This window comes from Glycine max, chromosome 1 (genome assembly GCF_000004515.6).
Source record: "Glycine max cultivar Williams 82 chromosome 1, Glycine_max_v4.0, whole genome shotgun sequence".
NCBI lineage: Eukaryota > Viridiplantae > Streptophyta > Magnoliopsida > Fabales > Fabaceae > Glycine > Glycine max.
The window spans coordinates 53,557,885-53,582,268 of NC_016088.4; the positions used below are offsets into that span (position 1 = coordinate 53,557,885).

General features: G+C 35.1%; 4 protein-coding genes across 4 annotated transcripts; 2 read left to right on the forward strand and 2 right to left on the reverse strand.

The window, feature by feature from the left end:
- Nucleotides 1-369: 369 nt before the first annotated feature.
- Nucleotides 370-2,856, reverse strand: LOC100805147 (protein RER1A). The gene is made up of 3 exons (XM_041016587.1): nt 2,293-2,856; nt 1,023-1,203; nt 370-891 (listed from the first exon to the last, which is right to left on the reverse strand). Exons 1-3 carry the CDS (start codon nt 2,634-2,636, stop codon nt 841-843), a joined length of 576 nt encoding a protein of 191 aa, XP_040872521.1. The 5' UTR covers nt 2,637-2,856; the 3' UTR covers nt 370-840.
- A 4,972-nt stretch (nt 2,857-7,828) lies between these two features.
- On the forward strand, nt 7,829-15,501 carry LOC100801622 (phosphatidylinositol 3,4,5-trisphosphate 3-phosphatase and protein-tyrosine-phosphatase PTEN2A). The gene is made up of 13 exons (XM_003516560.5): nt 7,829-8,068; nt 8,485-8,923; nt 10,248-10,349; nt 10,437-10,493; nt 11,637-11,702; nt 12,821-12,997; nt 13,095-13,181; nt 13,273-13,337; nt 13,405-13,481; nt 14,054-14,100; nt 14,216-14,346; nt 14,617-14,686; nt 14,826-15,501. Exons 2-13 carry the CDS (start codon nt 8,504-8,506, stop codon nt 15,345-15,347), a joined length of 1,821 nt encoding a protein of 606 aa, XP_003516608.1. The 5' UTR covers nt 7,829-8,068; nt 8,485-8,503; the 3' UTR covers nt 15,348-15,501.
- A 903-nt stretch (nt 15,502-16,404) lies between these two features.
- On the reverse strand, nt 16,405-18,577 carry LOC100802150 (F-box protein SKIP2). The gene is made up of 2 exons (XM_006573585.4): nt 16,639-18,577; nt 16,405-16,547 (listed from the first exon to the last, which is right to left on the reverse strand). The coding sequence occupies exon 1, from the start codon at nt 18,356-18,358 to the stop codon at nt 16,640-16,642; it is 1,719 nt and encodes a 572-aa protein (XP_006573648.1). The 5' UTR covers nt 18,359-18,577; the 3' UTR covers nt 16,405-16,547; nt 16,639.
- A 2,871-nt stretch (nt 18,578-21,448) lies between these two features.
- Nucleotides 21,449-23,630, forward strand: LOC100802683 (cyclin-D3-2). The gene is made up of 4 exons (XM_003516562.4): nt 21,449-22,044; nt 22,141-22,342; nt 22,453-22,583; nt 22,667-23,630. Exons 1-4 carry the CDS (start codon nt 21,646-21,648, stop codon nt 22,937-22,939), a joined length of 1,005 nt encoding a protein of 334 aa, XP_003516610.1. The 5' UTR covers nt 21,449-21,645; the 3' UTR covers nt 22,940-23,630.
- The last annotated feature ends 754 nt before the right edge of the window (nt 23,631-24,384 follow it).

Below are 24,384 nucleotides of genomic sequence, written 5' to 3' on the forward strand. Positions count from 1 at the left end.
AACCAGACCAAGTGATCACTTAATCAAAATAGTCATTGCGCAAATACATCATGAACCAAGTAAAAAAAAAGTTTATTCCCGCCAAACAAAGTTGGCCTTACACGTAAATCGGTTCAGTTTAAATGAACAATAGACAGATACTTAGTCTAAAAAATATTACTTGAGCTTGAAGACATTCTGCGATAGAGTTTTGACCCGTGAAAACCCTTGTGAAGAAGAGAGGCTTTAATATCTCGATGGAATGTCAGTCATAAATCCCAAAAGTGTGGAGAAATCTCATTCAGAAAATAAATAAATAAAGGTCCAGACATTCCAAATGAACTCGTCACAACAATACCAAGAAAACCTCAAGGAGGTAATAGTATTATATGGGCAAATCTATATAAAAAAAAATTAAGTTCATGAGAATCACATGATTAAAATGAAGAAAAAAAAAATACAATGGAAAAGACAGATCGTTAATACCCCCATTGCAAATAATGAAGGGGATTCCTTCTGCACAGGCTTCTTAAAATTCTCGTTATTTAACTATGAATTTAACAATAAGAGTTTGGCATTTGCCCACCTATTTAGAAAAAAGAAAATAAAGAAAAATGATTTTACTAGAAGGGGGATGTAAAGAGAGAGCCCTCAACATCTCCCCAAAGCTAAAGCTTCTACCACTACCAGGGCATAGAAACAATGATGATGTCCAAACAGTTGCTCAATTGGGAATTGAACATCCAGATGTATACGCCCATACTAGACCTCAAAGAATCTTCTTCAGCCAATGATATCAAGCCACATGCGGGGTTGTGACTTAAAAAATGTGGCAAATAAAGTTCAATTAAGCTGAAAATTTCAGTCCATGGTCGGGCTTGTGCCTTCTGCTGCTCTCTTTCCATCATAGCGCTAAAAGTAAAACAGAAAATTTAAGCTTACTATTAGCAACAAGGATGTAATCCTGATAAAAACACCATTAATGAATTAATAACCAACATTTGTCACAACATTGTGAATGGAAAAAAATATATTAAACCTACCAGTTTCCCAAATGAGAATGGTACATATTTGTATTTGATCATGTGTGATATTTGTCTCCTCATTGTAAGTGTGAATAGAACCACCCAGTAGAAAAGGAGTATTGGCCAGAATACTGGAACATCAAATGCACTAAAGAAAGTCATCACAAATGCAATGCAAAAAGCCTTTGTGATCGAGTACCTGCCCACAAAGAAAAATTAAGCAGCTTTTAGTAAAAACAACCATCTGAACATCAAATGTGCTTTCTAAGTGAACAAGAAATATACTTCCACAACTTAAAGCAATAAAACCAAACAGAATATTCTTGTCTAAAATGACTCCTACTTAATATAGTGGAAATACAATACAAGAAGGGTGAGGCACTGAGAAAGAGCCTAACTGAGAAACTTATGGGAATAGATTCTACTTGTCAATATCTTTTTTGGAGCTCGTAATAGTCACAGATATAACATAGATGCTATTATGACCTGTGGAGGGGTTGGCATTTTGAATATGCATAATCCATAATTTGCTTGAACGAAAATCCAGATTCTTCTCAGGATAGGAGCAGACAGATCAAGTAGTCAATCAGTCCATTCCACATGGATATCATAACCCTATAAGTTCTTTTTTTTTTGACAGAACAGAACTGCGTAAATAAATAACAAAACATTACTAACTCCACAAATGGGAATTCCAACAAAGCACGTCATCAAAGCTCATAAATGAAGATTGATCTCCTCTGAAGCCAAATCATAGACTTAGAATTGAAAACAGCAATATAATATAAAATCTAATACAATATTGGTTTTCAAAGTCCATAAAAGTCACAGGTATAACACGGAAGCCAGTAGGATCTGCTGAGTGTGGCATTTTCAATATCCATATTTTGTTACTAACGAAAATCTAGACTCTTCTCAGTGCAGGAACCAACAGATCAAGCACAATACAATAGTCTATCATAACCCTATAATGTCTTTTTTTTTTTACAGAACACAACTTATTAAATAACAAAAGAATTATGAGCATCAATTTGGATAAAGTAAATCAAACTTCTCCTCATGTAACCTTTCCATAAGCCCAGGCTAACTCGATTGTGATACATGCAATTTATGCAAGAAGTAGAATTCATTTTTCCTTCTATATTAATTTTCCTAAAAATTCTTACGCAATTCGAAATCAAATTCGGACTCACAATAGAAAACAGTAAAATATAATATAATAAAACTACGTGGTGGATTACGAAACCCTAGAAGTAGAAGGGGGAATTAGGGAAAGGGAAATTCGTACCAGAACTTGAACTCGGGGAGGCGTCGAACGAAAGGGCGGAACTCGTCGGATCCTCGGGTGGGGAGGGTGGGGCCGTCGCTAATCTCGGGATCGACCTGAGGGGAGAGGAAGCCGATGAGGAGGTTGAGGATGTAAATGCCGAGGGCGTAGGAGACGATGTAGAAGCCTTGGACCAAGTACACGCGGAGCACGTACACGGCGGCAACCACCAGGCACCCGATCCACCGCCGGAGAACGTGCGGCGTCGTTTTGTCCAGCATGTGCTGGTACTGCTGCGACACCGCGAATTTCCACCGCGATATGACGGCTTCCGGGGAATGATCGTCGCCGGCTCCTACGTCCATCGCTGCCTGTGCCTACCTGGGTGAGTGGGTAGTTTTGACTTTTCGGTAGGAGAAATGTGGAAACTACGATGGAAGGGTTAGATGATGAGATTAGAAAATGGTACTAACACAATACAAACAAGCCTAACAACACAACGCTCCTCTTTTCGGCTCTCTTGTCCTTCTCAAGATCTCGCTCCGGTTCGCATCTTATTGAACCGGGTCAAAGGATTTAAGAATGAATCCATGTAATGCACGATTTAAATCTTTTAAAAACAAAAACAAAATACAATAAAAAAAAACAAAAAAAGTGCAAATTATTCCGCTGTTTGACACGTGATAACGGTGAGACTGTTTATATATATATATATATATATATATATATATATATATATATATATATATATATATATATATATATATATATATATTAGTAAAAACAAGTGAAAAAGACAAAATGATAGAATAAAATGTTTAAATTTTTTAAAAACAAAAATAAAATACATTTAGAAAAACAAAAAAGAATAAATTACCTGACCATTGACACGTGGTGAGAACTTGATAATTTATATATATATATATATATATATATAACATATCATACCATTACATAACATAATATTAAAATAATATTTTCTTAATAAATTATTTTTATGATGATGAAGTTATACAATTTTGTTTTTCTATCATTACATAAACGTCTTAAATATTGTTACATTGTCATCAAGCACACCAATCAGTATAATATTTCACAATTTAAGTACAAGTTCATCTTCACATAGACTTATTTATACTAAACTATTAGTGCAAATCGTGATGTTATTTTTAAGGTAAAAGTTCATAAATTAAAATTTGAGTTCTAAAGTAAAAAGTTAAAGTCAAGATAAAATTGAAGCGAGCAAAAGATAAAAGAGTTGGTATGCAACATTTACAAACAATAACATCAACAAAAGTTTTTCTTTGTTATCTAGTTATTGATACGAAATGTCCATTAACTTTGTTGAAGTTAATTTGTGTCGAATAACCTGGCTGAGTACTTTTAATAAGATTCTTTTCTTTTAATCATGTTTTTCATTCACAAAATCGAATCTAGTATCAGTCGAACCAATGACTTGTTGGTAACAACAAACAATAAATGGTTTTGGTGATACTAGACAAACAACTGCAACTCAATAACATAAATGATGTTTCTCCACTTAATGAAAACCTTGGTGTTATGTCAATCCACTTAAGTCCTCTAACCTTGATTCTGTAAGTGAAAAAATGTAACTTTCATGATTGTCGACTTTTCGGCGGCTTACACTCTACGACACTTCACTCAACTTCTTTGTTGGTCAAAACCCTCTATAGATAGTCTTTTTTGAGACCTCGACAACCTTTTTCGGTTGCTTTTAGGATCAATGACAGCCCCCATAAATCAACAAGAGACTTTCAACATATTTTATCCTCACTCACACACTTTGTGGAAAACTTTCCAGAAGGTCACCCCATCCTATAATTGCTCCAAATCAAGCACGTTTAACTGTGGAATTCTTAAGTGATGAGTTACCAAAAGTATATACATCTTGTTGGTTTAGGTAGTATCAAATAATTCATTTAAGTCATCTTCAACTATACACTCTCACATCTGCACTATCTTTGGATCTCTTTCATTTTAGTGTGATTTGTTTGGGGTGTTACATGCCCGTCAGTTTCTGCCTGGTTCATCCTCAAATCACATCGTACTGGAAGAGAAGTCGACTCTGATATCATTTGTAACATCCGTGATTGTTGACTTCTCAATGACTCACATTATACGATAGTTCACTCAATTTTCTCATTGGTCAAAACCTTTCATCGGTTAGAACCCTCCATAGATAGTCTTTTTAGAGACCTTTACAATATTCTCCACTTGCTTTCAAGATCAATGAGTATCCCCACAAATCAACACGTGACTTTTTAGCTTATTTTATCCTCACTCACACGCTTTCTAGGAATCTTCCTAGATGGTCACCAATCCCATAATTGCTCCAAGCTAAACATGCTTAATTTTGGAATTCTTAAGTGACAAGCTATTGAAAAGTAGAAGTATCTTGTTTGTATAGATAATATCAATTAATTTCATTAAATCATCATCGACTGTACAATCCATACCTACACAACTTTTGGATCCCTCTCATTTCGGTGTGATTCATTCAGAATGTTACAAAAAGGGCTAAATCACTTAATTCTATTTCTAATTCCTTAGCAAGTGAAGTTAAATGACTTGTTTAAAGAACATGGATCATTACAAGGCTAACAAACATCACCCTATTCATGGATGAGACACTCATTAGACAATTCTCAAATCTCATTTTTCAATGACAATAAAAACGCATAAATAGTATAATGGGTGATTAAGCCAATAACAAGCATAAAAAATAGAGAAATAAAATTAGCATTAGATAATCATTAAATAACTCCACTGTCATGAGAAGCCACCAAAATTATAAAGGAAAGCACGAGAATGGAAGAAAAATAGTGTAGGAATGAAGATTTGTAGTAAGTGAGAGCTTCAGTCGCAAAACACACAACCCTTGTTTGATTACGCAATGACCATAGTGAAAAAATGTTTTAAATAGGTGGATAATTTTTATGTTTTGTCTTTTCTGCACAAAAGAAAATTGGCTTAGTGAACAACAATTCACTAAGAGTGCGTTTGGATAGAGAATTTTGACTGAGGAAAGTAATTTATCAGAGAATTTAAATTTTTGTAATCTAAAATTCATAGTTTGGATATTTTTTTATGAAGAATTTAAATTTTTGGAATTTTAAAATAGATTTTTAAACAACTAAAAATGTGAAATTTTAATTTCCTTCTAAAAGGTGAGAAATTGAAATTCTCTTCTTGATAGAAGAATCTTCTAAAATGTTCGTGTATTTCCTTTATAACCTTTATCCTCTCTTCCACCTGAAAAGTTCTCGAAATCCCGTTCTCGAGCTCGCGACTCTTCCCTCACACCGATGATCCTCTTCTTCAAGAAATACTGTCTGAGCTCGTGAAGCATTGATCGAATGTGGGCGTAGGGGGACACATAGAACTACACCTGCTAGTCAGGGAAGCAACTGTCACTATCCATCATGTGGCAGAGGTGTATGCCGATGCGGAGGGCCTGGGTCATGCCTTGCGCCGTTGACTGAATGTTGTGGTCGGGTGTGGTGGGCTACACCGTTGTATATTGATTCTCCTGCGACTTCCTATGTCGCATTGGTGTTCTTCTCTTTAGAAGCACACCAACCAGATTTTCTCTTTTCTTTGGCTTCATTTTCTTTTACCCTCACAATTTTTTTTTATCCAAACACAAAATTTTGAAAATAAAAGAATTTCAATTGAAGTATTTAAAATTCTTAGAATTTAAAATTTTTCAGAATTTTAAATTTTCTCATCCAAACACACTCTAAGTGAATTACACTTTAATTCAATTTTTTTCCTTTGACAAATAAGACATGGCATCTTTAAATGCAATCTCACTAAGTGAACATATATTCCGGCTTAGCTTTCAACTTGTCACATGTCCCCTTTGGAACAAGCTTCCTCGCCAAGCGACCATTCCAACTTAGTATATGAACATTCTTCAACTTCAACCCTTTAGCTTTTCTTTAAGGTGCATTAGGACTATGCAAAAACACATAAAAACCTAATAAAATTTCCTAAATTTAACTACATGCAGTTTAACTCCTAAAAGAAGTAAATTCTAGCTAAATGGGACAAACATGACAGTTATTATGAAGAAAGTGAGATAATTATTGCAAAAATTAAGTGCTAACATGAGTATGCACAATAATTATCAATTGTCTAAAACATATTACACTAACACTCTCTATAAATTACAATCATCATCCTCAAAAATATTTATGCAAGGGAATTCTTTTAACAGTTAAAAAAATAAGTGTTTATATAATTTTACAAAATTCTAAGATGATTAGTGTAATTTACTATATATTTCTTAATCATGATATTAGTATAAATTTTTTATAAAAATTTTTAATTTTTTTAAAAACATATGACTCGCCATTTTTAGTGAGACATCTAGTTCCACTTTTAATCATGTTTTTTTAATCTATAAGACTTCAACATCGATTTTAGTAACTTAAAATGATTAATTTTGTCTCATATGTGAGGTTATTAAAACATGTAATGATGATTAACTTTGTTTAATAATTAGTCCATCGTGTTATCACATAATTAAAATATCTAATAATAATTAATCATTCATAACCACAACAAGTGAACAATAAAAAAATACTCAATTTGAAACTCAAACAAACAAGAACCTTCTTTTAACTTAAATAGGCACTTTGAGGGATACTATTTTTTCTTTGAGTAAATTATATTTGTATCTCGTATGTTTTTCTAAAATTGCACTCAACATTCTTTCCTTTTTTTTTACATTACTTTTATCTTCATTCTGTTAATGTCGTTAATTAACGTCATTTGAAATATGTGAGTAGATGAAATTGTTCTTACATCTTTGTTACACTCGCACCCACACACATGATGAGTGCAGTGTGAGGAAGAAGATGATGGTATTTTAGACATAAATTTTAATTAAACGTCATGTTATTAACTTGTGCCTACTTTCTGCTAAATTATTTAACGGTGTTTATAAGGGAGGAGGTCTTATTGTAATACGAATTAAATAATTAATTTTTTTTTTATAGGATGAAAAAAAGAATGGATATCAAATACAATTTGAAAAAAAAACATAGGAGGTATAAGTGCAATTTACTCTTTTATTTTCTCAAATTACAAAATTTAAGATCATCTATATGCTTCTTAAATTATACATAACCAACACATTATTTTTTTTTTCTAAATTGCAAATTGATTCCTCTTTAATTTTTTATACATGGTTTTATTTTCTCTTTTTTTTCATGATTTTATTTTTCACATTTTAAAAAATTTAAAATCTACAATTTTAGTCAAATATTTAATTTTATATTTATTTTTTATATTTTAATTAATTAAATTATTTTTTAATGGTGCCTTAAACCAATATGTATTTTTTTATTTACCTTCATTATGGAAAAAATAATGTTAAGTTTAATCATTTAAGATTAATTGGAACATAATAAAAAAATCAAATGTATGTAAAATTATGGTTTTGTTAAATTTAGAGAGTAAAATCGAAAAAAATAAGAGAATTTAACAAATTTTTTTTCTTTATCACTCCTAATCTTAGTTCGATGATAAAATCGTGAATTGTGAAATAAGTAATAACGGTCTACCAGATGATATGAATCTTTCATTTTCCACCGACGAGCTATTTATTTCATTCTCCCATGGGATTTCCAATGTCAAATTTCCGATGACTCCAATCAACCTGCATTGATCTAAATCCCAAACTTGCAAATCACGTGTTTCTCCTTCGCAAAACCATTGTTCCTTGCGAAACAGACCGAATAGTGTGCATCGCCACCGATTCACATCACAGGTAAGTGATCCACTTCTCTTGCATTTTTCATTCTTTGTATTTACGATGTGAACATGCTTATTCATTGTTTACACATTACAATTATTGCTCGTGTTCAATCGCAAATCTGCTCAATCTGTATCAGTGAAGCTTCCATTTTCAGATCCCTCTGTTTATATTCCCGACGCCAACGTTTTTGGACTGTTTTAATTCAATATATGTTATAATCCAGTTAATTTATGAGAGAATGGTTTCGATTCTGCAATTAATTAGCTTGTGTGAAGTAGATGTTTCAAATTTAGGTGTTCTTTTGGCATTATCATATATTAATTTTACCACCAACATTCTATGGTGTATATTTATTTTATTTAGTTAATTTGTTGTTAGCTGCTTAAAGTTAAACTGCTCATGAATTAGATTGGTTTTCCATTCTGCAGAACTGCATTTGAGTGACTCATGGAACCAGCTTCAGCTGATTCTTCATCTCAACCTACTCCTCCAGCTTCTAATACTGAAGAACAACACTCAACCAAAGTGTCTGGACAACCTGGCAATGCACATGATTCGCAATTGTCGTCACCCACTTCTGGCATATCATCCTGGGCAAGAAATCTGAAATTCCCACAGGCCCTTGGGCTTGGAGCACAACAGAACTCCCAGACCGAAAATGCTGGCATGTCAGCTTTTGCTCGCCTGACTGGAGGGCTTGGATTGCGAACGCCATCAAATGAAACTGCTCCAGTCAAGTCAGGAGCCGAGCAATCTAACTTGATTGAATCCGTCACCAAAGGGTTGGTGGACTCTTCCAAGAGTGCAGTAAAGGCAGTGCAGGTCAAAGCACGCCATATTGTCTCTCAAAATAAACGTAGATACCAGGTCAGTTGAGTACCAAATTTTACACCTGGCTTGGTTTTACCTCTTCTATGTCCATACCATGGGATAAATTGTATAACTGATGTATGTTATCATGTCCAAATCTGCTGGTTAAGGCACTTGCAGTTGTGTGAAGTGTGAACTCAAGTTCAATACCTGCATGGTTTGTTTTTGTCACCTGTTCCTCTCGAATAAGTTGATTAACAAAATGAACCCTTATAGTTAGTTATTTACTTGTTTTCTGTTGATATGTTTTCTGCATCAGGGTTATGTCATCATTTATCTGCATTGGCAGCAAATTTAGTTTAAAATTGGTTATAATTATATGAATAGGTACACGACCTGAATGATACTACTAATGCTGCTGCCAACCATGTTATTCCCTGCTATATTGCATTTATGAAATATCTCACATGTATCAGTTACAACAAATCTTATAACATCATTATTTTTTTTTTTTGCTTGTTAATCTTTGCACTTCTTTTCCTAAAAATATACTGATGGGTAAGCTATGAGTCATTCATTAAAAACATTTAAAAAGAAAAAAAAAATTTATGTGGTTTCTTCCTTTTGGCATGTTCTTATTTTGTTACATTATACAAGAGGATATGATGATCGTTTTGTATTTTGTATTTTGCAAGTGATATACCTAATTGTTAAAACCACATATCCTCTTGGCTACTGTATAATAGTTGTGGACAATTTTGATAGCTATTCAAAATGGTAATACACTAATACCCAAAAATGTTCCTTAACAGCATGCATCCCATCAAGTTAAATATGCTGGATTTTGATCTCAACCTCATCACTTCACAATGCTTTTATCAATCAAATAGTTCACACAATCTACCAAAACTTTAGGCATGTTCTGTGTTTTCAGTTCACAAATGGATAAGAAACAAGCTCTAGAAAAACATCTTATAGGAGTTTATGAAATTATGTACAAAAACTATTGTTGCAAAAATTTTAGAAGAGCATGTACTCAAAATATTGTATTTTCCAAGTATCTTCCTGGAATCTTAGGTTTATTACCTCCTATAAAAGAGTTGTTCTGTCTCCTAACATTCTTAATAAGAAAAATATGTTGATTTTCCCACCATGCAAAAAGCATCATGACAAAAATGGTCACTATCTCGAATTTGTCTGTTGAAGAATCTAATTGGCATTGACTGCTTAGTTAATGCATCATACTCTTGTGTATCTGATGCTCTCTCTGGTACAAGTTGACATAGTTTACCCTTTTTTTTTTTAAAGAATTGACTCACCTTCCTTGTTGATTTCATTTTTTCTTGTACTTTAATATTTCAACTCTTATTCTCTGTAACAGGAAGGTGGATTTGATTTGGACATGACATACATCACTGAAAATATAATTGCTATGGGATTTCCGGGTGGTGATTTTAGCTCTGGAATTTTTGGATACATTGAGGTATACTTATAGACAGTCAGTTTGTCTCATGTTTAAGCCAAGCTCAGTCATCATTCAATTTTGTTTTAAGGGGGAGCTGTGTTGCAGGGGTTCTATCGCAATCACATGGATGAAGTGATCAAGTTTTTTGAAACGCATCATAAGGTAACATAATATCTATTGCAGTCCTGGGATCCTATTTTCTTCTCATCCTGTAGCACTCGAGAGAAATTGGGAGCATATGAGACTTGAGTTCTGTGTTGGAAGTATGGGATTCTCATATATGGAAGTATGAGACTTTGGGCTCTCTAACTGCAGTGGCTAACTTGTTGTGTAGATCTCCCGAGGTTCTTATCAAAAGGATGGTCAAAGAAATCTAGAACAGAAACAAAGAGTACTTATCTTCTGGTTAACAGCTAAGGAATATAGAAGAAAACAATTTATAAGAAAATGTGAACTATCCCCTGTTAAACCCATTAAAATTAAATCCCTTCATATATCATAGAATCCCTTAGTTAAAAAATCCTAACCCGCAGAATAGATAACATCCAATCTATCTAAAGTAAAATAAAAAGAAACTGAAAGGTATTCGTAAAGTATAAGCTTCATTGCATTTTTAGTTCCCGTGCTTTAGTCTATGTGTGGTTTTGGTCCTCTTAATTTTAATTGCTCCTGTTTAGTCGTCATATTTTCCTATTTGTTCAAATTAATTTTTGTTTCATTTTATAAATTTTATTTTTTATTGTTATTTAAATATTTTATACATTTTTTCTTTGCTAATTTATACGAATTATTGATATGCCATATCTCTATTACATTTCTATTATTTATTGGATAACATTTTGAGGTGAGGAACTTACTTTGAACTATTACGAAACTAACAGGGCCAAATGCGAGCAATTAAAATTAGGAGGACTAAAATCGCTTATAGGCTAAAGAATGGGAACAAAAAGTGTAACTATGCCAAACATATAAAATAACACTGCTACAACACTTGGATTAATGGTATCATATACAACACTCATCTACAGTAGCCCAAACAGCAACCCAACATTTAATTATAATTGACAGTGATCTTGAACTCTTCTGCTAGATGTAAAGAGGTACTTTGAGTACCTGAAGATCTTGAAATTCTCCCAAGCTCCAACTTCCTCTATGAATTTGAGCAATTACTATCCACTTTTCTTGTTTCACTAAATGGTTTGCTAGGACAATTAATTTCTCCTAGTATCTTGATATACCGAGTGTTGTTGACAATTTATCTATGATCTTCTGACAATTTTGTTCTCTTGAAACCTTGATGTGCAGGGAAAATACAAAGTATACAATCTTTGTTCAGAAAGGTTATATGACGGATCATTATTCCAGGGGAAGGTGCGATTTTCATCTTTATTTTCATTTCAGAAATCTATTTGATATAGTGGTATAGATGGGCAATAATTTTGACGGTTACCTATCATTTACCTTTCTAGTCTACTGGACACAGCACTTGTCCTTTATATTCAGTGCACTTGTTCTTTATGTTCAACTTCAAGTTGAAAATTGGAGTCAACTTGCCAGGATGATTTGCAGTGTAGCTACTGTAGAGTTTGGTAGAAAAATTTGAGCAAAAAAAAAGTTTGTTATTTTTACTTGTTTTAAATGAATATGATGGTAACTCTTGCTCCAAAACACTCGGAAAGACAGGGAAATAGCATTTTCTTTCCTCTTAAATTATCCCATGGGGCCCTGGTAAAGATAAATGATAAGGCAAAAAAATAGAAGTATTCTAAATTTTATACTTTTACAAATAGACATCCTAAACTTTAATTTGGTCTCAATTAATCCTTAGACTTCATGTATTAAATTAATATATCTTTCTGTTACTGCTATTAAATTATAAGGAAACTAATCCTAACCTTTAATATTTTTTAATCTAAACCATTCAATAATTTTAAATTAAGAAATCATAAAATATTTTCATAGGAATTTTATGAAATGATTAGGAAAAATAGACAAAACCATGATGGTATGCTAGTTGTTCCTCTTGTTGGACCCCCCCAACCTCTCCTTTGCTCAAACAATACAAGACTACATTCCAATGAGAACTCCTTTTATTGGGAAAAGCTTGGAGATATGACAAGGTAATAATGGTAACATAAAATAGGAGCCCAGGACTGTATATGTTTCTAGGTTGTCTAACTTTGATGGTCGATATCAGTTATAGTAGGACAATACCTTGCATATCCTCATCACAAGTATTCAGAAGATCCTATTGACAAATTTTCCATTGTCATTCCTAGGAACCCTTACAATATTTTAGAGTGTATGAAAACATCACATAGGAACATACAAATATTGGATATAAATGTGGAGAGATAATTATTTTACCTTTTAATTGCAGTTTGGTTTGGCAGATGTCCAAAATAGAATTAAGGAATGGACCACAATATTTTAATCAAATTATTGTAATATTCTTGTTTGTCCCATTAACCTATTGGGATTGTTTTCAGGTTGCAACTTTCCCATTTAGTGATCATAATTGCCCTCCTATTCAACTTATAGCATCATTTTGTCAAAGTGCATATTCATGGTTGAAGGAGGATATTCAAAATGTCGTGGTTGTTCATTGTAAAGCTGGTATGGGGAGGACTGGACTGATGATATGTAGTCTTCTTTTGTTTCTTAAGGCAAGTTATGATAATCAACTTCAAAGACTTTGGAATGTCAGTTGTGCACTTTTGTCTTTGAATTTTGCAATTTTTGACTGTCAATATCTTTTTGCAGTTCTTCCCAACTGCAGAGGAAGCCATTGATTACTTTAACCATAAAAGATGTGTAGATGGAAAGGCTTTAGTCCTCCCTAGTCAGATTGTCAGTCATTAATTTTGGTTTATTGTTTTATTTAAAGATGTAATATTCTGGACATATTCTTCTAAAATAATTTATTTCTGTAATTTTTTAGAGATATGTAAAATACTTTGAACGGACTTTAACACACTTCAATGGAGAAGTCCAACCAGGACGAAGGTAAGATGTAATTTTGTCACAATGTACCAAAATTGAAAAAGGATCCTATAAATTTGGACTTTGACAGGTGCATGCTAAGAGGGTTTCGGCTTCACAAATGCCCTTATTGGGTTAGACCATCTATTACAATTTCTGATCATACGGGTAAGTAGCAAAGGTTATTGCTTTCTCTTCATGTCGTTTGAATTTCAGTAATATTCTAAGTTATGTAGGAAAATACTCCATAAAAAGGTCTTTTCCCTTCTATATCTATAGTGTGAATTTCAACACATGGTTTTTGAGCAAAACTAAAATTAAAAGCACTTACATTCCAAGTTTTGCATGGGGAGAAAAGGAAAAATGTATAATGGTCCAACTATAAAAATAAAAATTGTATGCAGTCAACAAATGTTGTAACTGATAAAGGAGTAAATGGAAGAATGGACATAAAATGAGATGACAGCTAAAAAGAAGTCCTCAATATTCTCTCATTTAAGTATAGCTCAAGAAATTTGAGCATTCATCTGGGGGTCTGGTTCAGAACTTCAGATATACTACTATGTACCTTCAATAGGGTTGCACTTTTTAACCTGAAAGTGCCTGCATCTTTCCCAATTGAATTTAAACCAAATTAATCGATATGCATTTCTACTTCTGCAAGATTCTAGTCTGTACTGTACTTTTTCATGCAACTGATATTTTAATCTACAAAGCCTGACATTTTAACTTATTCTCAGGAATTCTTTTTACCACAAGAAAGCATCCCAAAACAAAGGATCTAATGGTACACACTATTTTTTAGGCCATCTTTTCTGAGTATTGATTCTTTCCTAAAGCCTCAATGCTAATATATGGATTTGAATTTGATTACTGAATTTACTTTCTAAACTCATTTGCAGCCAGAAGATTTCTGGATCAGTGTACCAAAGAAAGGAATTGTGGTTTTTGCCCTACCAGGAGAGCCTGGTCTAGCAGAGTTGGTAGGAGACTTCAAAATTCAGTTTCAAGATCGACAGGGAGATTTCTACTGGTTTGTTCAGAACACCTATTTCTTTTGGTCACCCTTTATTTCTGCTTTTCAATCACTTATCAGAATCATTATGATTGTATTGTGGCTTATATAGTGATTTTATCAGAATCTTTTTGATACGAAGGCCTAAATGTTGTATGATGAAGAATAGTTTCATTCCCTTTTCCACTATACATTAAAGATTTGTTCTCTTCAAAATTGTGTATAGTATGAAACAGTTTGTTTACATAGATTAGCAGCTTTCTTGATGTACCACTTTCTTCTTGGCAGTTGGATGAATACAACGATGACAGAAAACCGAAAATTTTTGGATGGTTCAGATTTTGATGGTTTCGACAAGGTAAAATATGCACTTTTTTTCAATGTTATTTTGCATGCGGGTAAATCTTATTATCTTACGGTGATTCTACCCCAAGGTACCTCTATTGGTTTATTCTCTGAACCTGACGATAATTTAAACTTATGATTGCACCCTTCAGAGAAAGATCCCTGCTCCAGGATTCAAGGTGGAAGTTGTGATGATAGACTATAATGGCACCCTGCCTGCAAATACAAAATCAAATCCTGCCAGCAAAGGATCTGATGGAAACACAAGCAATGCCCTACCTGGTCCAAAGTCTACTACATCTAATTCAAGTGAGAGTAAAGTCCCTAGAAACGGAGATGATGATGTATTCTCAGACAGCGACGAAGAGGAGACCCGGGATACACAAAGCAATAAAGCTGCAGCTGAGTACAAATTTATGGCACCTCATCAAGTATCTGAGGCAACAAATGACCATGTAGGGATGTTGACACAGAAATCGGATCAGTTGTCACTGCAGCATGAGGAATGCAAGCAAAACGATGCTTCTGAAGAATCACCTACAGATAAACTTCATAAAAATCATACAGGCAATAAGAGTACAAACATGGGATCTGTAGGGGCAAGTGACATCAAGGCAATCGCAGCAGATGCTTCAGTTTTTTCCTTTGGAGATGAAGATTTTGACAGTGATTGAGAGGATGTGGGATGAACTATTGATTGATTTCAATACTACTCAGGAAAGACATTAGGCATTACGGAATTCATTGGTTTGCCCCCAATTTGTTGTCAAAAGGACTATTCTGTATTTTATTATTTAAACTCTGTATATTTTAAAGGTTACATTTTTACATGATTTTTTCAAGTATTCTACATGATATGCTTCACCATCCTCAACGGCCTATGGAGAATTCTAAAAATCATTGTGAGTTGAATCAAAAGGTAGCAAATACAAGAGACCGACATTTCTTTACAAAATGACAATGCTATTGCTGGGTAACAAATCCAACACCGAATATGTGTTTGATTTTACTTTATTATTATTATTATTATTATCAATTTGTTGATATCAAACGAGTCTAATACAGTTAGTTAAATGCGTGAATTATTATAAATCTCTTACTATTTGTCAAACATAAAACTTAAATTCTTTTGCTGGCTGCTAACAGAAACAGATGAAAGTAACACATTTTCCTATCTCAAGTAACTAGTTGTGCATTTTGAGTTAATGATTTATATATTGGTATTATTATTAATAGATTTTCACCATCAGATGCAATTTTAATTAAAATTAAAGGTTAAAATTAGAGTTGCATAATAATAATGTTAATATAAACTTTTATTAAGGGAGTTATTGAGATAAAACTTTAATACTACATTAATTAAAGAATACCACTCCAAATGCTACAGCTGAGTATTGTTTCTGTACCCTGTGAGTTAATGAAGCATTTTAATGTTTCCCAACTTCCGGTGATTATATTTTGTTTCTATCTAAATCGTACCGTATAAAGTTTGCAGACCCAACTTATGGCCTGTTTCTGTACCATGAGTTAATGAAGCATTTTAATGTTCATTCAATTAAAAGTGGTTCCCAACTTCCTGTGATTATATTGGCTACGTACATACAATACACACGCCAACAGTAGTAGTAACAAGTATATCAAGAGGGAACGAGATTTTCTGCAGTTTTTATCTTCTGTTTTTTTTTTTTTTTGTCAACTCTGCAGTTTTTGTTTTATCAAAAACTGCACTAATAGGAAATAAAACAGACTTTTTACTAAGGTGATATAACCAGAAATGCTGACAAATCAATGAGGGTGACCGACAAATCTAGTCAACAAAAGAAATGCTGCTGCTATCAGCTACTCAGGCAAAAACAAAAAGTCACATAGCAACCCTGCAAAGAACAGGCAATCGACATGAGAACTATTATAGATATATTGGGGAATGCGAACATGGCAAGACTGTGTTTGCGCTTTCTTACTAACATCATCCAAAACTGCTACTGGAGACATTATCACTGTTAGACCACCTTCTGAAGGCACCCGGTACTAAATTTCTACCAGCCAAAAACCCAAACCTTGATCTTAACATTGTCATTCGGTTGTTATTATTACTTGAAGAAGCCTCAGCCTCGGCCACGGTAGTTTGGTTGATGATGTTTGGTAGAAACTCTACCGTATTATCCTGAGCTCCCCCAACCCCATCACTTGCACCCCCATCCAAAGCTTCAAATTCACTATCATCATAATTAAACGCCAAAGAAACCCTCTGTTCTCTCACCCACTCTACCCCTTTACCAGTAATCCTTTTGCACTTCTTCACCTTAAGCTTAACCAAATTGGGACACCCCGAAGCTAGAGCCCCAATCCCAGCATTAGACACAGGGCACCCTTTAATGCAAAGCTTCCTGAGTGCAACACACTTATCAGCAATGCACTCAATCTCCGCATCACCAACGGTTCCAATCCCACAAAGGGCCAACCTCTCCAGATTCCCGCAATTAGACGCAATCGCCGCCAAGCTCGAAAAAGTGGGATAAACACCGATCAACACAAGCTCCTGCAAGTTAAGACAGTGTTTGGCAATCGCAACCAACCCATCATCACCAATCCTATTAGTCCTCCACCCATCAATGTGAACCTTCCTCAATAACTTACACCTCTCAGCAACCGCACAAAGCCCCACGTCGGAGCACTCAGCGGTCTTCACAACGTGCAAAGTGTCCAACCCTAAACATTTAGACACGGCAACAAGCCCTACATCGGTAACCTGAAGCTTCTCCAAGTGAACCTCAACCAACCCATTGTTGGAACATCCAACCCTAACCAGAGTCTCATCCCAATCCCCCGTGCACCCAATAACCTTCAACGTTCGAAGCTTCTTCGAACCAATCAAAAGCGGCGCAAAGCTTTGCCCGTTAACGAGCTCCTTCAGGCATATAGATTTCAACGAAGCCGCGGCACCAACCGCCATGTCGCCGATGTGGTGGACCCCACGTAGCCGCTTTAGCGTTAGATCTTCCAAAGTAAAGCATCGATCGAGCACCGCCGCGATTCCCTTCGCGCCGAACATGCACGACGCGCACGATAGCTTCTTCAGCGCCTTGCAGTTGTCGCCTACGCCGGCCATTCCGAGTTCCGTTATGTCACGGCACCCGCGCAGCTTCAGGCGCGTGAGGTTCCTGCACCGCAGCGAGATCAGAACCAAAGCCTCGTCGTTTATGCTCGCGCACTTTCGGTCGCATCGTAGAGCGAGTTTCGTGACCGAGTCGAAGCGGTTAAATAGGGAAGGGACGAAGTCTAGTAATTCCGGCTGTGCGTTCAGGGAGAGCCGGTGCCGCCTCTGGCCGTCGACAAGGCGCCACCGGAGGCATACCAGAGAGCACCGTTTCCGATCGGCGGTGTTCAGGAAATGAAAGATTGCGGCCAAGCAATCGTCGGAGAGACGCAGGGTGTAATCGGTGGAATCAGAATCGGTGTTTGGGTGTAACTGAGCAATTTGGAGGCGGTTGAGGTCCGGCGGAGGCGCGGCGGAGGTGGACGGTGACTGTCCCATGGAGAAGGGAGGGTTTGTGCAGGAAGTGGCGGAGAGGTATGGAAGGATTTTAAAACGTAAAAGAAAGCAGCGCGTGGAACTTAAGGGTGGAGGCGCGTGTGTTACTCGCGCAACCACAGGGGCGTGGCCGGGATTTGCGTATGGATTCATGCATCAGAGTCAGCCCAAGTACGTGATAATGGGCTTGCGTGTCCGTGTCATCTTGGACCTGGCCCCTTCTACTTTGCTTTTTTTCTTCTTCTTTCCACTTTTCTATTTTTCTCTCTCTTTAATATGCACCAGGGAGTGTCACTTTACATTTTTAAAAAAAATAAAAAGAAGAGAAAAAGATAGAAAATGGAGGTTGATTAAATAGAAAATAAGAGTACGCAGTTAATTCAATTCCATATGGTTTACAATTCAACGTTTCAGGTCAGTTTTCTTTTTCTATTTCCATTAAAATACATGGACCTTTAAATTTCTAGTAGACTTTCTCGTGATGTTTCCGTCTTGTGAAATGTGAGTTTTCGGAAATTTCACAGGTCTTACTTTTACCCAACAAGTCTATATCTGTTCCGCCACATTAGTAAAGTTGAAACAGAATAAAGGGAAGTAAAATGAAATACTAGTACCTTAGTTACGTAGAACAGAGCGATTGGAGGTTGTTGCTCCAATATGATTGACTCGTAAAACCTCTCTTCTGCAAGAAAATGTGCACATCAGTTGCCTTCCCTCCGATAACACAATCAATCATGAAAAGTTGATAAATATAAAATTATTTGTTGTTACTGAGTCACTCACTGAATTTAACAAAAAGTTATATTATTTACATCACATTTTTTTTAAAGGAATAAACTCATATTATTTTATTATTGATAATGTCAACAATACAATGTAGGACATAATGATAAATGTATGGACTATCATTAGTAATAGCCACTCTAGCAAGAGTATAAGCAGCTGCATTAGCTTGCCTTCTAATCAACTCAATTCTAAAATGAGGGAATTGAGATAGGATGGTTTTACAATCACTTATGGTTAAACCAGCTTCAGAGCGATCCTGCCAGTGGTCGTGAATCGTGTCAACAACGTTCTTGCAATCCACTTCAAAAACTACGTGGGACATATAATATATTCAAATCAGCAACCCATTGCACTGCATCCAATAATCCCAGTATAACATTCTTTTACAACACTAGCAAAAATAAGTATAACAAAAGTAATAATGAGCTAGTATAAAGCAAAAACCGGTATTATTATTAGGTAAAATTGTAAATTTGGTCATCCTATTTGTTTCAGAATTCGATTTTGATTCTTTTATAATTTAATTTACAAATTTAGTCCCACATTTTTTTTCAATCTCGTTATTTCAGTTCTCAACCCCAAAATTGAACATTGAATGTTAATTGCTTACACTAAATGTCGTGTGTCGCGCTTTTATTGAACATTAACAGCCATGTATTGTAATTTTATTGGAGATTGATATTAATTAGGTGCACGAAATTATCGTGACGGTTAATGTCTAATCTGTGCAGGTATTCAGCTATCTCATTTGGCTTTTGCATATGATATTATGCTTCTATCTAAAGGAGATATCCCTTCCGTGTCAACTATGTTTGCCACGCTTCAGCACTTCTATAGGGTTTCAGGGCTTTTCATCAGCTCTGATAAATCTGCCATATATTCAGTCGGTATTAGGCCTCATGAGCTTTCTCATATTCAACAGCTTACTGGATTTAACTTGGGTGACTTCCCTTTTAGATACTTGGGTGTTCCCCTTTTATCATCTAGATTAAATGTATGTCACTATGCTCCCTTACTTTCCAAGATTACTGGCCTGATTTAGGGATGGAGCAGGAAGTCTTTATCTTATGCAGGTAAACTAGAGTTGATCAGACAGTTATTCAAGGAATTGTGAATTTCTAGATGGGGATTTTTCCTTTGCCTCAATCTGTTCTGGACCGGATCAACGCTTCGTGTCGTAATTTTCTGTGGGGCAAAGCGGATATTGACAAAAACAAACCCTTGGTTGTTTGGTCAGTAGTTTGTTCTCCGAAAAAAGAAGGGGGTTTTGGCTCCTTTTCGCATGCGTTTCACTTCTTTGTAGTGCATACTGACTCTTTAATTAGGGGCAGATCCACATCAGGTGTTCAAGGAAAATTTTGTTGTCTGGCTATAGCAATTACAGTCTACTGCATCTGACTGTCTATGAACAAACTGATTTTTAAGATTATCAATTTTATGTAGTAGAAGTTATTAGTAATATTAAGTTTCTTTTGTATAGACAAGCGCACATGTTGTATTTGTTTTAGCATCTTGATATAGACCTTCTTGTATTATGGAGATTTTTTATTTTCTCTAACTGCAAGGTATGTCCCATTTATTGTTGTATCATTTTAAGTTTAATATAATTTACATTTTTCAAAAAAAATACGATATATATGACCATCAACATGCAAGGTCGAAGTTAGGGACTAAAATAAGAAATTTGGGGCTACACATTATTGGCGAGTGGAATGAAAATAATGGTCACTTATTGTTCTTTCATTTGCATCCAAATGATCCAACACAGCACGAGAACTTTTGAAGCTCCTTTGGTGACTCATATCATATATAGCAAAATCATCCATTTCACATCATGGTTTACACTTGGCCGGATGTTTAATTGTCACATTCAACTTAGCTTAAACAAAATATTTGCCTTTTAATAACTTTTTATAAGAGTTTTTAAATCACATAATCATCATTTTCAAAAGTCAACTTAAAGTAAATAAATTTATGTTAACTTATAGCACCGTGCAGCTAATGGTATGTTTGATTTAGGGGAAAAATTAAAAGAAAGAAAATAAAAGAAATAGAAAATGAAATGATTGTATAGGTTAGTTTCCCATTTCTCATATATATAACGAAAAATGGAAAATTATTTGGTTTATTTTTTATTTTTTTGGAGATGGAAATTCTTAATTTTTTCAAATTAAATTACACTTGTAATAAATAAATAAGTAAACATTTCAGCTTTTTAATTCATGTTATTAGTCTTTAGATTATAGGTTTTAATGTAAGTGATTTTTTAAGAAGTAAATGGGATTTTTTTTTCTTAAAGTAAAAAGCTATTATTTTTCAAATAGGAATAATTTAGATAACTACACTAAAAAAAGAAAAAAAAAATATTTATTTTATTAATATAAATACTTATTTCAATAAATAAGTTTAAAGAAAAAGACGATTAAAAAAAAACAGCACTAACAATTATCAAAAACATTTTAAGGAATTAGGAAAGGCGGGAAGAATGTGACAGACAGGAAGCAAAAGGAGAAGGTGGGTGGAAAAGAAAAAGACAGAGCATAGATTTATTTGTTTGTTTTGGGTACTGACTCTGAGTATGTAAATGGCTTCCTCTCTATCATAAACCAATTATCTCTATTCTCTTCCCTTCTTTTCTTTGAACCACCAACACCATGCCTCAACCACATTCTCCCTCTTTCCTCCTCTGTCAACAACACTACTCTTTCTCTTTCCAACAACATTCTCAAACTCTCACCCCACCTTCACCTTTCACTTTTCCCGACAACCACCAACACGACCACCTTCTCTCTCTACTCTCCAAACAGCGCGCCACGCATTCCTCTTTCTCCCCTCGCCACGACGTCGTTCGTTGGATTTCCACAGTCTCCGACTTCCACGCCTTCGCTCCTCTCACCACCGTTCTCGCCGTTAACTACTTCGACAGGTTCGTCACCACCCTAAGGTTTCAGAGCGAACAAAAACCATGGATGACTCACCTGGCAGCACTTGCTTGCGTCTCTCTCGCCGCCAAAGTGGAGGAGACACGAGTGCCACTTCTTTTTGACTTCCAAGTACGTTTTCCAATATCGCTCTTTGCTAGTGTCCCATGTTGTTTGTTTCTCGTGTTTCAACGTGGAAGCTTCCTTTTTTTTTCGAATTTTGATTAGGTGGGGGAATCGAAATTCTTGTTTGAAGCAAAGACTATACAGAAAATGGAGCTCCTAGTGTTGTCCACTCTCGAATGGAAAATGAACCCTGTCACCCCAATTTCTTTCTTCCAACACTTCCTCGCTAGGCTTGGTTTAAAGCGCCACTTGCATTCGGAGTTTCTGTGTAGGTGCCAACGTCTTCTTCTCTCTGTCATTGCGGGTAAGTAATAGACTAATAGTAATGTTAATAAATGAGATACATATAAAACAAGACATTCATATTAAAGTGAAATTTACCGGGTTCGATTTTTTTATATTTTTATTTTTCAGATTCAAGGGTTATGAGTTATCTTCCTTCTACACTGGCTGCTGCTATAATGATCCACATTATTAAAGAGATTGAACCATTGAATGCTACGGAGTACCAAAATCAGCTTCCTGGTTTACTTAAAACTAGTGAGGTGTGTCACTTTAGCTTCAATTGTTCAAATCTGCCACGGATTTTATTGGCTAATTGGAAGATTTTGGTGGCTATATGTTACAGGAACAAGTGAATGAGTGCTACAAACTGATTCTGGGACTTTACGTTTGCAGCAACGGCATTCACAATTTGAGGCGCAAGCGTTTGTCCGAACCTAGTAGTAGCCCAGATGGGGTCATTGATGCATCTTTCAGTTGTGACAGTTCAAATGATTCATGGACAGTTGCATCACCTTCAGTTGAGCCAGTGTTTAAGAGGAGAAAACCTCAGGACCAGCAGATGCGGTTGCCTTCAGTGAATCGAGTGGTTATTGATGTTCTAAATACTCCTCGTTAATAACATATCTTAGTGTTCCTTAAAGAACAAAACTTATATACAGTTTCTTATTGCTGATTTTCAATCAGAATTGAAGTTTCACCTAGGTAGTCTCCTACCAGTGTAACCTCTAAATTTGATTGAACAACAACACCTACAGTATCTAAGGAACTGCATTTAAGTTTTGTCCATCCTTAAAACATGGTAGGTTTATTTGGAACCGCATGAAGATATCCGGGAGTTATGTTATGGAGGTGAACTGCATTATGTTCTTAGTTTTAAGGTAGCTGGGTGAACATTTGAAAATGAACAAGGCAGAGAGACTCCATTCCTTCACTTTGTTGTTTAAGTGGAACAAGGATCTGATACCGAGTAGAAACATGAATGTAGTTTTACCTGTGTTAAGTGTCCAGTGCAAGTTCTGTTACACGCCAATAAGCACAGTCAAGAGATTTCCTTTGTTTCTTTGTTATCTTCCAATCTCCCCCTGTTAGTACAGAACAGGAGCTACACATGGAGGTTAACAGATAAACAAAGATGGGCGTAATGTCTTTACTCTTTAGTGATGCATTAGATAAATAAATGAAACTCTTGTAAGTGGTCAAACTAGACCCGATATCAAGTCTTATTTGTATTCCTCCGGGAGATACTCATGGTTTCTACAATGAATACGTATGGGGAACCCTATTTTCCCTATAGCATACCAAATTTACCAATCTATTTATGCTTTCAGTTATCTCAATATGCGGGAATCATTTCCTTTTTCTGAATTAGATACTAAGCCTATGCTCTGAATTGAAAAGCTTTGATTGCAACTCCTTGGTCAGCGCTTTTTGTTGGCTTGGTCGAAATTCATATATGGACAACACTAACCATTGGAATGGATATAGTATAATTTGGTTCCATTTGAGTCATCCCGATTTCTGGACATTTGGACTGATTTTTTCGTTACTAAACTGGGCTCTCAGTTCTACATTCTATATCGTGAATATATAGCTATTTTCTTGTCAATTATTGGAGGAAAAAATTACAATTCAAAATGTATGGATGTTTCAATAGTCATATCAAACTTCTTTTTTTCCTGTTTGACATTAAGTATGAAAATGGGACTTTTAACAACTTTCATTTCTACATTCTATTTCATGAATATATAGCTCTTTTCTAGTTAACTACTGGAGGAAAAAGTTACAATTCAAACTGTATGAATGTTTCAACAGTCAGATCCAACTTCCCCCCCCCCCCCCCCCCCCCCTGTTTGACATTAAGTATGAACATGGGACTTTAAGCAATTAAGTGTCTGTGGTTGCATATTTAATGCAATGTTTGCTGTCACTACCATATTAAAGTAGTAACTGCAAATGCAAAGTCCATATTATGAACACTATGTCTGTTGTCTTATCAAGAGTTATTTTCTTCTGGTTAACTAAAAATTGGTTGTTGAAATTTAATCATGCCTGTTTTGAGCA